The 15,542-nt window shown below is 43.7% G+C and overlaps 1 protein-coding gene and 1 long non-coding RNA gene across 3 annotated transcripts in view; one reads left to right on the top strand and one right to left on the bottom strand.

Annotated features, from left to right (window-relative positions):
• Positions 1 to 2,185, bottom strand: part of LOC122554549 (uncharacterized) — a 228,594-nt gene extending 226,409 nt beyond the window's left edge. The window contains exon 1 of the long non-coding RNA XR_015758492.1: positions 1,768 to 2,185. This is a non-coding gene — a long non-coding RNA (uncharacterized LOC122554549). The remainder of the gene's footprint in view (positions 1 to 1,767) is intronic.
• A 231-nt stretch (positions 2,186 to 2,416) lies between these two features.
• Positions 2,417 to 15,542, top strand: part of adra1d (adrenoceptor alpha 1D) — a 156,774-nt gene continuing 143,648 nt past the window's right edge. For both annotated transcript variants that reach the window (XR_015758488.1, XM_043699683.2), the window contains exon 1: positions 2,417 to 3,636. Coding sequence is in view for 1 of the 2 variants with exons in the window: in XM_043699683.2 (XP_043555618.1) it covers positions 2,691 to 3,636 (946 nt within the window). In the remaining variant the exon portion in view is untranslated. The remainder of the gene's footprint in view (positions 3,637 to 15,542) is intronic.

Below are 15,542 nucleotides of genomic sequence, written 5' to 3'. Positions count from 1 at the left end.
GAAATTGAGATAAATCTGGCTCCTTCTCAACAAATACCTTTAGAATTTTCTGTTCGTTTAAATCGATCTCAATAAAATATAAGCCACGAACTCCTCAGATGTAAAGAGTAGGAAAACGCGGATATTGTGGTCTCCAGCAATTGTATTAATATTCGTTCACGGGAAGAGGGCATTGCTGGCTGGGGCAGTGTTTTGTACCTACCCCCTAATTGGCCAGAGGGCAGTTGGGAAGCAACCACGTTGCTGTGGGTCTAGGGTCACTTGTGGGCCAGACCTGGTAAGGATGGCACTTTCCTCATGGAGATTATTGAGCCAGAGGAGTTTTTACCCCCGACAATCGACAGTGGTTTCATGATCTTCATTCGATTCTTAATTCCAAATTTTTTATTGGATTCAAATTTCACCAAATGCTGGGAATCCGAGGGGATTGATCTGAATTCTGAGTCAATCAATTAATCCCCTCATTTGTTCAGTTGTGAATCTGAATTTTCACAGCCAAACGCTGGTTAGAATAAGATTCCATGTTAGGCTGGGAGACCACCAATTTCTTTTGACATTAATCATTCATAATGTAACCCTGAGCTGCCCGGAGACTGTGGTTTAATTCCGCCGCTCCTTTATTTATTGAGCAGAAATCCCACTACACTTATAATGGTCCCTTATAAATTAGAATGGACGAGTCTCCCCGGGCCCTTTCCGGAGGGAGGAACAGAACCAGCAGCAGAGGGAGAGAGTGAGAGGGGAAGCAGAAAGGTGCAGAGAGACGACAGGAATCGAACCTGCTCGCTCAGTGAGGAAAGTTAGAAAGTGCGCGGTGGCTGTTGAAAGGGACAAGTCAGTCACGGGCAAGTTTGAGAGGGTTGGAAAGTGGCAGCGAGCAGGGAGCGAGACAGACAGAGAGAGAGAGAGAGAGACGGGAACTGGGGATTGGGTCTGTGGGACGGAGAGGAGACCCACGGAAGAGCGGCCGGGGAAGAGACGCAGAGCGAGCAACAGAAACAAGGCAAAAAAAAACACAGACGGGAATATTGAGGAGTTGAAAGACATTTGGGCGCAGAGAGGGGATAATACCGCGAGAGAGAGAGAGAGAGGATAAAGGAACGAATGAAGCCGGAGGTTCTCAATACAGGGAAAAGGTCAAATCAGAGGAGACAGCAGAATATTATCAGACATTTTCCTCATTGATAGTTTTCCACATTGATGGGGCAACTGTTTTCAACATACATGTAAACATCTTTAGAAAAGCAAGTCTGTTTAATGCTACATTTTACTGGACCATGTCATAGTGGGAATATTGATTTCACATTAATGTAGGTTACTGGAAAAAGCCAGTCGTATTAAATGGGAACAGATGAGACATTTCGGTGAGTTTGACCTCACCTCTCCTAATTAAGATTTGGAGATGCCGGTGTTGGACTGGGGTGGACAAAGTTAAAAATCACACCACACCAGGTTATAGCCCAACAGGTTTAATTGGAAGCACTAGCTTTCGGAGCGACGCTCCTTCACCAGGTGATGATTAAACCTCCGTCTTGGTTACATTGAGACGAGCAAAAGCAACTGAGTTCCGACAGTGAACCACTCGCATTGGATTAAAACAAAAACTAATCATGTGGCTGCGTGTCGTGAGCTCGGAGCCCGGTTGAAGCAGTGCCTTTAGAGGCATGACAGTGGCTGATTGTAATCGCTTCACTAAAGTTAACGTTAAAGGATTATTACAGTGGAACTGGTAAATCCACCCCCCCCCCCCCTCCCCGTTACATTTACCTTCGAGGGATTCAACATCTGGAAGACCATTTTCAATTTGCATTCGTTCAGCGTCAGAGAGAGAAGAGAAACGGGCTTACTATTGACAAGTAGAAATGATTGTTTTTATCTAACTTAAAAAGCCAGCGGTGGAAGTGTTAGGTGAATAAAAAGACAGCGGTCGAACCCCCTCTCAAAACCAATCATCACGCGGAGATTCCACACAGCAAAATTGGTGGAGAGATTTGTGTCCCTTACTTTGCACGGGGCAAGTCTTTCGTGAGTTTTCGCCAGTGCAAAGGAGTAGTTTTCAGCTTCAGAGACAGAAATGGCTGGAAAAGCTCAGCAGGCCTGGCAGCCTCTGTGGGAGAGAAATCAAGAGTTTTAAGTTTTCTTCAGTGGGTTACCGATGGGGGAAGCTAGCTGACTGAATGAAGGGAGGGATTGGGGGGGGGGGGGATGGGGGTGGGGGGTGGGAGGGGGGTTGAACAGGAGCCAGCTCTTTGCTGCCCTCTGTCAGTGTCCCCTACAGCCGCACACACACACACACACAGACAGACAGACAGACAGCCCGTGACGTTGGGACCATTTCGAGGAGGCGAGGTTTAATGTGATTGAAAAGTGATCTTCAAGCCTCATCATCCAACTGCTTTGAAGAGATTTCCCTCAGTGGTCAGCGCAGGCGATATTTCGGACCGCTCTTGAAGAGGAAGATTTCTTCATCTGGGCTTGCACTGAGAAAAACCAGCAAAAAAAAGTTGCGACTGGAAGTGAATGGGAGGAAGAGGATGCATGAGAGAGAGAGAGAGAGAAAGGGGGGAATGAAGTTCCAGTGAGGAATGAGTGAGAGCATCCCCTGAGCGGGCGTGCGGGGACAAGGGAAGAAGTTGCCCAAACCTTCCCGCTCCCCTCCCCTCCCCAATGGAGAGCCCCGCTGCTCCACCATGACTTGGGCAGAGTGGGCGAACCGCAGCCTGGACAGCAACGGCTCGGGGGCGGCCGGCAACAGGTCGGGCGCGGCCGGCTCGGCGCCCCAGAGGCAGGCGGTGGCGCTGGGGGTGGCGCTGGGCGCCCTGATCGCCTTCGCCATCGCCGGCAACATCCTGGTGATCCTGTCGGTGGCGTGCAACCGGCACCTGCAGACGGTCACCAACTACTTCGTGGTGAACCTGGCGGTGGCGGACCTGCTGCTGAGCGCCACCATCCTGCCCTTCTCGGCCAGCCTGGAGGTGTTCGGCTACTGGGCTTTCGGGCGGCCCTTCTGCGATGTCTGGGCGGCGGTGGACGTGCTCTGCTGCACCGCGTCCATCATGAGCCTCTGCACCATCTCCATCGACCGGTACATCGGCGTCCGCTACTCCCTGCGCTACCCTGCCATCATGACCGAGCGCAGGGCGCTCTGGGTCCTGCTGCTCCTGTGGCTGTCCTCCCTGGTCATCTCGGTGGGACCCCTCCTGGGCTGGAAGGAGCCCGCTCCCGCCGACGACACCGTCTGCAGCATCACCGAGGAGCCGGGCTACGCCCTCTTCTCCTCCCTGTTCTCCTTCTACCTGCCCCTCACCGTCATCCTGGCCATGTACTGCCGCATCTACGTGGTGGCCCGCAGGACCACCCGCAGCCTGGAGGCCGGGGTCAAGAGGGAGCGAGGGGGCAACCGCACCGAGCTGGTGCTCAGGATCCACTGCCGGAGTGCGGCCGGGTCGGCGGAGGAAGCGGGCTCCTCTCTCAGGACCAGGGGCCAGGCTCTGCCGCCCCCCTTGCCCCTCCGCAGCTCCCTCTCCATGCGCCTCCTCAAGTTCTCCCGGGAGAAGAAGGCGGCCAAGACGGTGGGCATCGTGGTGGGAGTGTTCGTCCTCTGCTGGCTCCCCTTCTTCACCATCTTACCGCTCGGTAGGTACACAGCCCAGCACAGCGTCTGCGGCACTACTGCAGGGAAACTTGTGTGGAGTTTGGGACAGGGTTCACTTGGGTCAAACAGGGCTCTCCCACTCAATCTCGGTCAGTGTGTGTCCCACCTCCGCTCTATGTTAAACTTGACCGTCAGGAGAAAAGAAAGTGCAAATGCAGTGGATCTCAGTAGCTCTGGTTCTGCGTTGCAACTTTCCCTGAATCTAAAACCTTTTGAGTTATAGAGAGTCAGCGAGCTGTATAAAGTTAAAAATCACACAACACCAGGTTATAGTCCAACAGGTTTAATTGGAAGCACACTAGCTTTCGGAGCGACGCTCCTTCATCAGCTAGTGCTTCCAATTAAACCTGTTGGACTCTAACCTAGTGTTGTGTGATTTTTAACTTTGTCCACCCCAGTCCAACACCGGCATCTCCAAACCAAAAAGATCCTATAGCACGGAAACAGACCCTTCGGTCCAACCCGCCCATGCCGACCAGATATCCCAACCCAATCTAGTCCCACCTGCCAGCCCCTATCCCTCCAAACCCTTCCTATTCATATACCCATCCTCCTATTGAGATCAAATGTCCACAATGGGTTTTTTTTATTAACCAGTTGAGAGATTCACTGTGTGACTCGAACTCGGGTCCTCTGGTCCAATGCTGCCGCTGTGCCCCGTCAGTCCTTAGTAATGTAGGACTCACCGGTTAACACCCCCTTTATTCGGGATTTGAAGATATTTGTTTTTAATATCCAGAACTCACACTCAAATGGACGCACGCCATCTGTCCAAACCTCTAAGCCTCCCGTCGGGGCACACTCTTCATTTGAAAGGCTTCCTAGTTACTCGGGTTACTCAGAGTTTCAGGCGCCTCGCCGTCTTTCCATCCGAGAGCCTTGTGGCTCACTCAGTTCAGCCGCGCTTTAGCAGTTTTACTTTCCCACTGCGGGTAAAAAAAGTTTATTTATGTCCTGTTAGGTTTCAACTCATGATCGCCACTCGCAGGAAGGACGGTACAAGTTTCAATGCGGGCAGTAAAGGCGGCTCAGAATTGAAATGCTCCTCAATGTTTTGGTCAAAAAGTGATGTTCCCATCATTGCTCCTGACCCGTTTAGCAGACCCGCCCAAAATCTCACGGCCCAGATTAAATTCAGACGAGCAGAGTGCAGTGAGAATACAGGCTTCCTGATCTGTGGGAATGAAACTCTGGAGCAGAAATTAGGAGCCACTCTTCTGGTCGGAATGGAAGGGTGAGACTTCACACCGAAAGATATTGTTGTGTTTTTTTTTGGTAACTCATGGGATGTGGGCATCGCTGGCTGGGCCAGCATTTAGTGCCCGTCCCTAGTTGCTCCAGAAGGTGGTGGTGAGTTCCCTTCTTGAACCACTGCAGTCATGCGCTCTAGGTTGACCAATAAAGCCATTAGGGACGGAATTCCGGGATTTTGACCCAGCAACAGTGAAGGGACAGCGATATATTTCAAAATCAGGAAGGGAACTTGCTGGTGGTGGTGTTCCCATTTATCTGCTGCCCTTGTTCTTCTAGATGGAAGTGGTCATGGGTTTGGAAAGTGCTGCCTGAGGATCTTTGGTGAATTTCTGCAGTGCATCTTATAGACAGTACACACTGCTGCTACTGAGCATTGGTGGTGGAGGGAATGGATGCTTGTGGATGTGGTGCCAATCAAGTGGGCTGCTTTGGCCTGGATGGTGTTGAGCTTCTTGAGTGTTGTTGGAGCTGGACTCATGCAGGCAAATGGGGAGTATTCCATCACATTCCTGACCTTTCCCTTGTCAATAGTGGACAGGTTTTGGGGAGTTACTCGCTGTAGTGTAACTAGCCTCTGACCTGCTTTTGTAGCCAGTGTGTTGGTGGGGTGAGTCCAGTTGAGTTTCTGGTCAATGGTAACCCCAAGAATGTTGATAATAGGGAATTCATTGATGGTAACAACATTGAATGTCAAGGGGCAGTGATTACATTGTCTCTTAATTTATATGGTCATTGCCTGGTATTTATGTGGTGTGAATGTCACTTGCCACTTGTCAGCCCAAACCTAGATATTGTCCAGATCTTGTTGCATTTGAACATTGACAGCTTCAGTGTCTGAGGAGTTGCACATGGTGCTGAAAATTGTGCAATCGTTGGCAAATGTCCCCTGACCTTATGATGAGGGAAGGTCATTGAAGCAACTCAAGATGGTTGGACCTAGGACACTACCCTGAGGAACTCCAGCAGAGATATCCTGAAGCTGGACAAACTGACCTCCAGCAACCACAAACAACTTCCTTTGTGCTAGGTCCGACTCCAAGGAGCGGACAGTTTGCCCTTTAATGACCATTGATTACAGTTTTGTTGGGTATGAACCCTTAGCGCATTGAAAGGAACATAAAAATAGGACGAGCTCATTCAGAGTGCCCTTCATAGTTGATTTGTCTGTGAATTCCACTTTCCCACATTTGTATAGTAATCCTTAATACCGCTGCTTCCCTTAATAGGTTCCTATCAAACTCCTCTGTTATTTTAACAGAGGCATTTACCCATTTAATTTAAAAAATGTTGAAATCGAGCCACGGTAGCAGAGATTTCTGTTTTCCTAATGAACAGTTTATGCCTTTGTATTATATTTGGAAAGGAACATCGGTAAAATTTAGGTCTGCTGCACCTTCAGAGAAATTTAGATAGATTGTATGTTCTTAACTGTCCTGTAACTGGTTATGTTGTTGATCTCCCTAATTTGCTATTTAGTGTACTTTTGTCTCAGGTGTACAAATAATTGATTGGTATTATAATTACAATATACTGTTTCATTTCCTGAAACTAATTGCATTTATATTATGTCTACAACACAGAAACTAATCAGTCTACACTTGCATTTAATCTTCAGTGCAGCATGGTACTGCCTCATGAGCTTTCTTATCTTCCTTTAAATGTGGCATTATTTACATCAATAATACCATCATCATGTTCCACTTTCTTATCATTCTTTGGTTAAAGAATTTTCTCTTTAATTTATTGTTGGATTAATTACTGAAAACTTGCACTTTCTCACAACTGGAAATATTTTCTCTTCAGTGACACTATCAAACTGTTTTAGCATCTTAAAAATGTCGAGGAGTTTGCTTTATAAAATAAAATATCCTTTTAGTTTTGATGTAATTTCAAGATTCTCTTTTGTATCTTCTCTGATGTCTTTCTAATAACAGTCAGATTAGAACTGCAAACGTCCGAATTTCATTAAACTTTGATTCAAGTTCAATCTGTTTCCCAAGGGCTTTTCAATTCTATCTATCTACAGATGAATGCTTTTTTATGATTATATCAACTAGTATGGTTACTTTTAATAGTTTGAGAAGTTCAGTGGTTTTAGTGATGCATAAGATCTGTGCTGATTTTGTCTGATCTTCCAACGCGGCATGGTGGCTCAGTGGTTAGCACTGCTGCCTCACAGCATCCGGGTCCCAGGTTTGATTCTAGCCTTGGGCGACTGTCTGTGTGGAGTTTGCACATTCTCCCCATGGGTTTCCTCTGGGTGCTCCGGTTTCCTCCCACCATCCAAAGATGTGCAGGTCAGGTGAATTGGCCATGCTAAAGTGCCCATAGCGTTAGGTGCATCAGTCAGAGAGAAACTGGGTGGGTTACTCTTCGGAGGGTCAGTGTGGACTTGTTGAGCCAAAGGGCCTGTTGTTGTGGTTCTGTTCGCCGAGCTGGGAGTTTGTGTTGCAGACATTTCGTCCCCTGTCTAGGTGACATCCTCAGTGCTTGGGAGCCTCCTGTGAAGCGTTTCTGTGATCTTTCCTCCGCCATTTGTAGTGGTTTGAATCTGCCACTTCTGGTTGTCAGTTCCAGCTGTCCGTTGCAGTGGTCTGTATATTGGGTCCAGGTCGATGTGCTTATCGATTGAATCTGTGGATGAGTGCCATGCCCCTAGGAATTCCCTAGCTGTTCTCTGTTTGGCTTGTTCTATAATAGTAGTGTTGTCCCAGTCAAACTCATGTTGCTTGTCATCTGCGTGTGTGGCTACTAAGGATAGCTGGTCGTGTCATTTCGTGGCTACTTGGTGTTAATGGATGCAGATCATTAGCTGTCTTTCTGTTTGTCCTATGTAGGGCCTGTTTCCACACTGTCGGGAATCTAATCATTTCAGACTCCTGATTATCAAAGGAGTAGGTGTCCTCCTTATTTTTACAACCAAATAACCAGCCTGACACCTATGTCTATTTCTATATTCATTTCACAACATTACCTTTGCTCTTAGTTTGTATATCGTTCATGTATTTCTCAAGAGCAATTAGGGATGGGCAATAATGCCGGTGTACCCAGAGACACCCACAGTCTCATGAAGAAAGAAATAGAAAATTGGTCACTTTTATCCTTTTTATGTGTAACATATTGGGTCACTTCAAAGATGGAAGTTGTTCATCCAATTCCCACACTCAAATCATTAATGACAATTGCAAGCAACAGTAGCCCCAGTACTTTTTGGAACACATTTTGCCCACCTGATCCCTTATCTCTGTGATTTGATTTGTTACCAGTTTGCTATCCATTTTCTCCCCAACTTAGTCTACATTTTGCATTATTGAATATTTCTTGAAAATCCAAATTCGTTACGTGGACCACGTTACTTTTGTCTAGACTTTCTGTTATTTTTTTGAAGAATTCAGTAGTTTGGTTAAGAAAACTTCCCCTTTTAAAAGCTATCATGCTTAATCTTTCTTTTATTTCTTGACTGAAGATTTTAATTGCTTTCAGAACAAACACAATCAGAGTAATGGTTGGATGAACACAAAACTTGCTTTTAACTGGGTTACAGGCATATGTTATCCTTTGTCACCAAGTTTTCATTTTCTACATTTCAAAGATACTATAGTTCAAACAGACTCCACCGACTGTTAAACACTCCAGGATGTCCTGCTCTCTGAAAAGATGTTTTAATGCAGATTTTTCTTTTCATCAAATTTTTATTTTAGGATTCTTATTTCTGGGTACAATGTGAATCGCTGGTATCATGCAAGACTAACTGGAATGCAATAAAAACCAGCAGGAGAGGATGACATGTAGACTAGTAATAATATTTTTCTCTGTGATCTAAACTTATAATTTGAATACTAAGCTTCAGTCTTATCATTTTTGACGGCATTAATGACTTAAATTTGAATTAAAAATAGATCAACAAATCTCTCATTTGGAAGCAAACAAAAATTACTTGTCATTTGACTAACCTGAATTTGAATCAAATTAACCATGGACTGAAATAATGCACTTTAGAGTTAGGTAATTTTATTAATTCAATTTCAGGCAAGACCTACCTATATTTAAAATAACATTTAGATATCAAAGGGCTAATACCAAGTGTGTGGTCTCAGAGTGTGGAAGTCCCTGTAACAGTACAAAGTTTGCAATCTTAGGTAAACAGTACACAGTAACAGCTGGTGAGTAAAATGGAAGGATCATAAAGAATTCTTCCAAATGCTTTTATGGAAGACAGACAGAGAAAGAGGCCATTCAGCTCACCATGCCAGTCGCAGCTCTTTGAAAGAGTCAGCCAATTAGTCTAACTCCATGAGTTCTTTATAGCCCTTCATTTGTTTTTTCTTTCTAAGGATTCATCCAATTCTCTTTTAAAAATTAAGATTAAATCTATTAACACCATAAGGCAGTGCATTCTAGAATTAACATAGTCACATGGAACAGTTCGGCACAGCACAGGCCCTTTGGCCCTCAATGTTGTGCTGACCTTTTATCCTACTCTAAGATCAAACTAACCTACATACCCTTCATTTTATTATCATTCATGTGCCTATCCAAGAGTTGCTGAAATGACCCTAATGTATCTGATTCTACTACCACTACTGACAGTGCATTGCATGTATCCACCACTCTCTGTATCAACAATTCACTATGAATCAAAACTCTCTTTCAAAATATAAATTTAAGGAAGTTAAAACTTTTCTATGATCTATAGAAGATACTGGAACTGGCCAATTACAACAAATATAAAGAGATATTGCAAATTTTTTTCAGAACTTTTACATTGGGAACAAACAAAGATTTGATTGAGACACTCCTTAAACTCAACCTCTCTGGTATCATCGTGAATCTAGGAAGCATGATCAATAAGTTCTCAGATGGCATTGGTGGCATGATGAATAGTGATGAGGAAGGTCTTCGACTACAGGGTAATATAGTTGGGTTGGTCAAGTGGGCTGAATAGTGGTAAATGGAAGTTCATCCTGTAAAGTATGAGGTGATATATTTGGAAGACTAACAAGAGGGTACTTGATGAATGGTAGTACAGTAGTAAGTACATAGGTAAGAGGGACTTAGTGTGCCTGAAGCAGCAGGATGAGTAGACATGGTTGTTAAGAAGGAACAGAGAACAATACAGTACAGGAATAGGCCCTTCAGCCCTTCCTGTTCATGTGTTTGTCCACGTGCTTCTTGAATGCTGCTATTGTGTCTGCCTCCACCACTCCTGTGACAGTGCATTCCAGGCACTCACCACCCTTTGTGGAAAGAAATGGCCTTGCAAAAATAAACCTAAACCCCTCTCCCGCACCTTGAACCTGTAACCCCCAGTAATTGATCCCTCCACCCTGGGAAAAAGCCTCATTCTTTCCACTCTATACATGTCATTCACAATCTTATAAACTTCTATCAGGTCATTCCTCAACCTCCTGTGTTCCAGTGAAAACAAACCCAGTCTATCCAACCTTTTTTCTTCTTCATGGGCAGCATGGTGGCACAGTAGTTAGCACTGCTGCCTCACAGCGCCAGAGACCCAGGTTCAATTCCCGCCTCAGGCGACTGACTGTGTGGAGTTTGCACATTCTCCCCGTGTCTGCATGGGTTTCCTCCGGGTGCTCCGGTTTCCTCTCACAGTCCAAAGATGTGCAGGTCAGGTGAATTGGCCATGCTAAATTGCCCGTAGTGTTAGGTAAGGGGTAAATGTAGGGGTATGGGTGGGTTACACTTCGGCGGGTCGGTGTGGACTTGTTGGGCCGAAGGGCCTGTTTCCCCACTGTAATGTAATCTAATCTAATCGACATCGCTAAAACCCTCCATACCAGGCAAAATACTACTAAACCTTTTCTGTATCCTCTCCAAAGCATCCACATCCTTCTGGTAATGTGGTGACCAGAACTGTACGCAATATTCCAAGTATGCCTAGCTAAAGTTCCATAAAGCTGCAGCAGGATGTAAAAAGCAAGTGTCTTTAGTGTATAATGGGCTTGTACAATTAAGATTTTTAGCAGATGTTGCAGTTAACAGTCATAGATAAGGATGAGTTCAAGACTGTCTGTAATCCCAATTTACAACAACTGTTAAACATCAGTAAACACCTTTGAAACTCACAGGGCAGAAACTGCCTTTGATTCATTTGGTTATCAAATCCCACAAATCTGTTTATTACTTTGGTAGAATGATATCTGGAGAGGAACTTCACCTCTCAGATTAACAAGCAAACTGTGCTAGTAGATATAGTGCTCGTTTTTTTCTGAAAACACCCTAAAACTATGTTGAAGTGTAGTTTTACAAAGTTCCAAGTATTCACACAAGTTTACAAAGAAAAAAAAAGTCACATTTATATAGTGCCTTTCACGATGAAGGGCACCTGAAAGTATAGGCAGTTAAACCCTTCTGAAATGTAGTCATGTTGTCATTCAAAAGCTAGTTTGAGCACAGTAAACTCCAAAACAGAAATGTGATAAAGATTCTGTTTTTATAATGTTGAATGTGGAATAATTAGTGTCCTGGAAACTGGATGAATAGTGCCATGGGATTTTTTTTTCATCTATGTAAGAGGAAAAAAAGGGTGTTGGTTTAAAGTCCCATCCAAAAGACAGCAGCTTTGATAATGCAATATGCTCTCACTACTGTCCAGTCAGTCTGAATCCTGAACCCACAACCCTCTGATAGGGAGGGATGAATCCGACAAACAGCATTGTGGCTGATATCTAAGGCAGAGCATGTGCAAAGTGAAAGGCAGCACTGCGTGGATATCATTGCAAATTAAAGATATGGCAGGAGATTTTCTCGCATGGAGTCATACTATCTTGAAGCACCTTGGTTGGCCATTTGGCCATCACATGCTTTATTAGAATAATCCATAACTAATCAGATTACCCTGCTGTCTGTGTAGCTCCGTATCTTCCACTGTTTGAAACCATCATTAACATTTTCAAAAAAAGGTTTAAAAGCACTTCAAGCTACAACAAAGTCTAAAACCACTGTAGTGTAAGAGACACTGTACAAGTAAACAGACAAAATAATAAATGACAAACATAATTTCAGTGCCTCTGCTAAGCTCCCTCTGCAAGCCTTTTAGTGAGGTGAAATGTGTGTATAATCCTAAACTTTACCTGATGTTGGGATTTCCAACACGTTTAGTTTATGTTTGATCATATATTACATGTATATGAACAGTTTAGTCATTGGTGATAAAGTAATGGGTTTCGTAATGGTTTGGATGACAGTATCTTGCTCCAGGCTTGCATAAAATGTAGTTAAACAAAAGTCTGCCACTGACGACAGAAAAAGCTTTTCAGTTGGGAGAGTGGACCTTAACATTATGTGTCAAAGATTTTTAGGATTTTGATCCCTTGATACCTTGTATGTTCAGTTCTCAACATTGGTCATACGATAGAATAAATGACAAAGTAAAGTCTCACAAGATCCGCAGTGTGGGTGAGTTGGTGGGGAATGGAGACCATCATCCTGCTTATTCTCCCCAGACCACCATTGATTAAGTGGCCATGAGGAAAAGGTGGAGTGAAAAACTGAGGGTCACCTAGTTACCTAATTGAGAAGGTGTAGGAAGTGACAGAAAGAGAAATGAAAAATTAGGAAACAAAGGAAAAGAAAGAATTCAAATCGAATGTCTTAGCCTTCAAGTCCACCTCTCAAACCTGTGACCTCAACTATCTAGGAGGATGAGGGCAGCAGATGCATGGGAACACCATAACCTGCAAGTTATACACACCCAAACATTTTAAATGTGTTCCTGTAATATGAACAAACAGACAAGCTGATCAGCCAACTGCAATCAGATGGCTTAGTGGGACCAGTTCAGAGGACAGTTCAGAGCCAAACAGTGCTATGGGTCTGGAGTTACTGTTGATCAGACTAGATAAGGAAGACAGTATGCCTTCCCTGAAAAGCATCAGTAAATCAGTTTTCTTTAACTGTTTTTTAACCAGTGGATTCATGATCATTATTAATGAGACTAACATTTATCCCAGATTTATTAATCACAAATTGCATGTTTGAAATCCAGGAATATTTGCAATATTGTGCTTATCTAGTTCCCATGCTCCTGTGAAAGCCTAGATACTGGACATCTTGGAAAGTTGACAATTAATAATTTGACTTCTTTGCAACTAAGTATAGTGCACAAGACGGAAATGCAAAATCATCAGAAGTGTAGGAGTATACAGACATTTCAACTCAACTAACAAGTATGCCGAGGATCTTAGCACTGACACTTAAATTATGTTTATCGTATATCAAGGACCATAATTTTGTCCATTCAGTTCTATAGTGCCTACTCCACTGAATTAGTTTGAGAGCTTGTTATAGATTGGAGTGCTCAGCTAAAGGGATTAACTGAGGCAGAGGCCTCTATACCTTGTTCTGCAAGTGTTGTTAATAACTTCAACAGTAAAAGATACATTTTACATGTTTGTGCATGGAAATAGAGAATGGAAAACAATTAACATAACTTTGCCAGCAATAAACATTGAACAGGAGAGGAATTCAAGATTAGTATGTCCCAGATCCAGGCTTTCACAGGAGCAGAGGAACGAAATCAGCACACTCTTTCAAGAATGCTTGAATTTCAAACATGAAACCTGTGGTTAATAAATCTGAGCGAAAATGTTCAAATCATGAAACCACTAAGATTATTGGTAAAATAAAATGTTAAAAACTGGTTTACTGATGCTTTTTTGGGAAGGCAAGCTGTCTTCCTTACCTGGTCTGATCTACAGTGACTCCAGCACTACAACAATATGTTTGGCTCTGAACTGCCTCCGAAGTGGTCCCACCTGCCGTATGCTTGCGGTTGGCTGACCAGCTTGTCACCCAACCAAATAAACAAATGAAAAATGTTTGGATGTGTGTAACTTGTCGTTTATGGTGTTTCCATGCATCTGCTGCCCTTGTTGCAGCTTTGGGAGTGGTCTTGTAGACTTATGACATTCAATTTGAATTGATGATGCTGGACTTAGAACATTCAATCCATAATTGAATTTAAACCCCTAATGCTAAACCGGAGTTTTTTTTCATTTATTGCCCGTCTCCTCAATTGCCCTTGGGAAAATGGTGGTGAGCTGCTTTGCTGAACTGCCGCAGTCCATGTGCTGTAGGTAGACCGTCACTGCTATTAGAGAGGGAATTCCAGGATTTTGACCAAATAACACAAAAGGAATAGCAAAATATTTCTGAGTCAGGATGGTGAGTATCTTGGAGGTAATCTTACAGGTGTTCCCATTGCTCATGTTCTTCTGGAAGGAAGTGGTTGTGTGTATTTGGAAGTTGCTGCCTAATTTGATGAAATTCTGCAATGTGTTTATAGGTGGTGCACTTGAGCATCAGTGGTGGAGGGAGTGGATGTTTGTGGATGTGGTACCAATCAAGTGGGCTGCTTTGTCCTGGATAGAGTAATATTTCTTGGGTATTGTTGGAGCTGCACCCATCCAGGGAAATAAAGAATGTGCCATCAGACTTGTGAACATCCTTATTATCAGAATGAATATTGAATGAAAAACTTTAAAAGAACATTTAGAAAATTACAGTTGTATTTATATAACAAATTGTGTGAAACATTTTGAAGTTTCTCATTTGTTACTTTTCAAGTTCAGTAAATGTGACCCCTTTCTACAGTAATAAGTGTGCAGCTCAGAGTATTAATTCTTCAGATGATTACAAGGTCAAAATTTGTGACGTGCCCCACAATGTGAGTGCATCTTGTTCAATTATTATTATTTTGTGCAACCATGTAATATAAACAACATGTGCAGCTCAATGGCTGCTTGCCAAAAATTGGCATAGTTTGCAGTTCAGTATACTAGTGTTTCTGTTGTGCTGGCAGTTATAAATGTGCAAAATTGTTTACAATGGGTTTCAGGCATTGACATTGCTACAAAATGGAAATGCCTGAAAAACAGAGTAAGTTGCTGCAACATAGAAGTGTGTTGATGTATTTGTGCTTCCTTGAGGATAGAAAGATTTGTTTTACTTTATATTTGACTTATCTTTCTCTGTAGGTTCCTTAATATTTCAGAGGGCGTAGATTTGGGAGTCCACCTTTTTCTTCTTGGAATTACAGAATTGTAGGATTTGTTATGGCTCCGAAGGAGGCTATTCAATCCATTGCATCTGCAGTAACTTGCTCAATGAGTTTTTCTTCTGCTTTCTCTCTGTAAGTCTGCACATTGAGTCATACAGCATGGAAACAGATCCGTCGGTTCAACACGTTCCTGCCGACCGGGTTTCCGAAACTGAACTAGTCCCATTTGGCTGCATTTTGCCCAGATCCGTCTAAATCTTTCCTACTCATAAACCTGTCCAAACATCTTCTAGATGTTGTAATTGTACCCCCCTCTGCTACTTCCTGTGGCAGCTCACTCCATACACTGGGTAAAAATCCCGGCATTCTCTCCTCAAGGGCATTCTGGGTCAACCCATAGTAGGTGGACTGCAGTGGTTCAAGAAGGCAGCTCACCACCACCTTCTCAAGGGTAACTAGGAATGAGCAGTAAATGTTGCCCCAACCAGAGACACCCACATCCCACAAATGAATAAGAAAAAATGTGCACCACCTTCTGTGTGAAAAAGTGGCCCCTCAGGTCCTTTTTAAATTTTTCCCCTCTCACCTTAAAGCTCTGCCCTCTAGTTTTGG

Source organism: Chiloscyllium plagiosum, unplaced genomic scaffold (genome assembly GCF_037043375.1).
Source record: "Chiloscyllium plagiosum isolate Xiang-an unplaced genomic scaffold, Cpla_swu_hap1 HiC_scaffold_1, whole genome shotgun sequence".
NCBI classification, from domain to species: Eukaryota; Metazoa; Chordata; class Chondrichthyes; order Orectolobiformes; family Hemiscylliidae; genus Chiloscyllium; species Chiloscyllium plagiosum.
The sequence above is the reverse complement of the archived record's forward strand: the minus strand, read 5'-3'. Positions and strand labels throughout refer to the sequence as shown.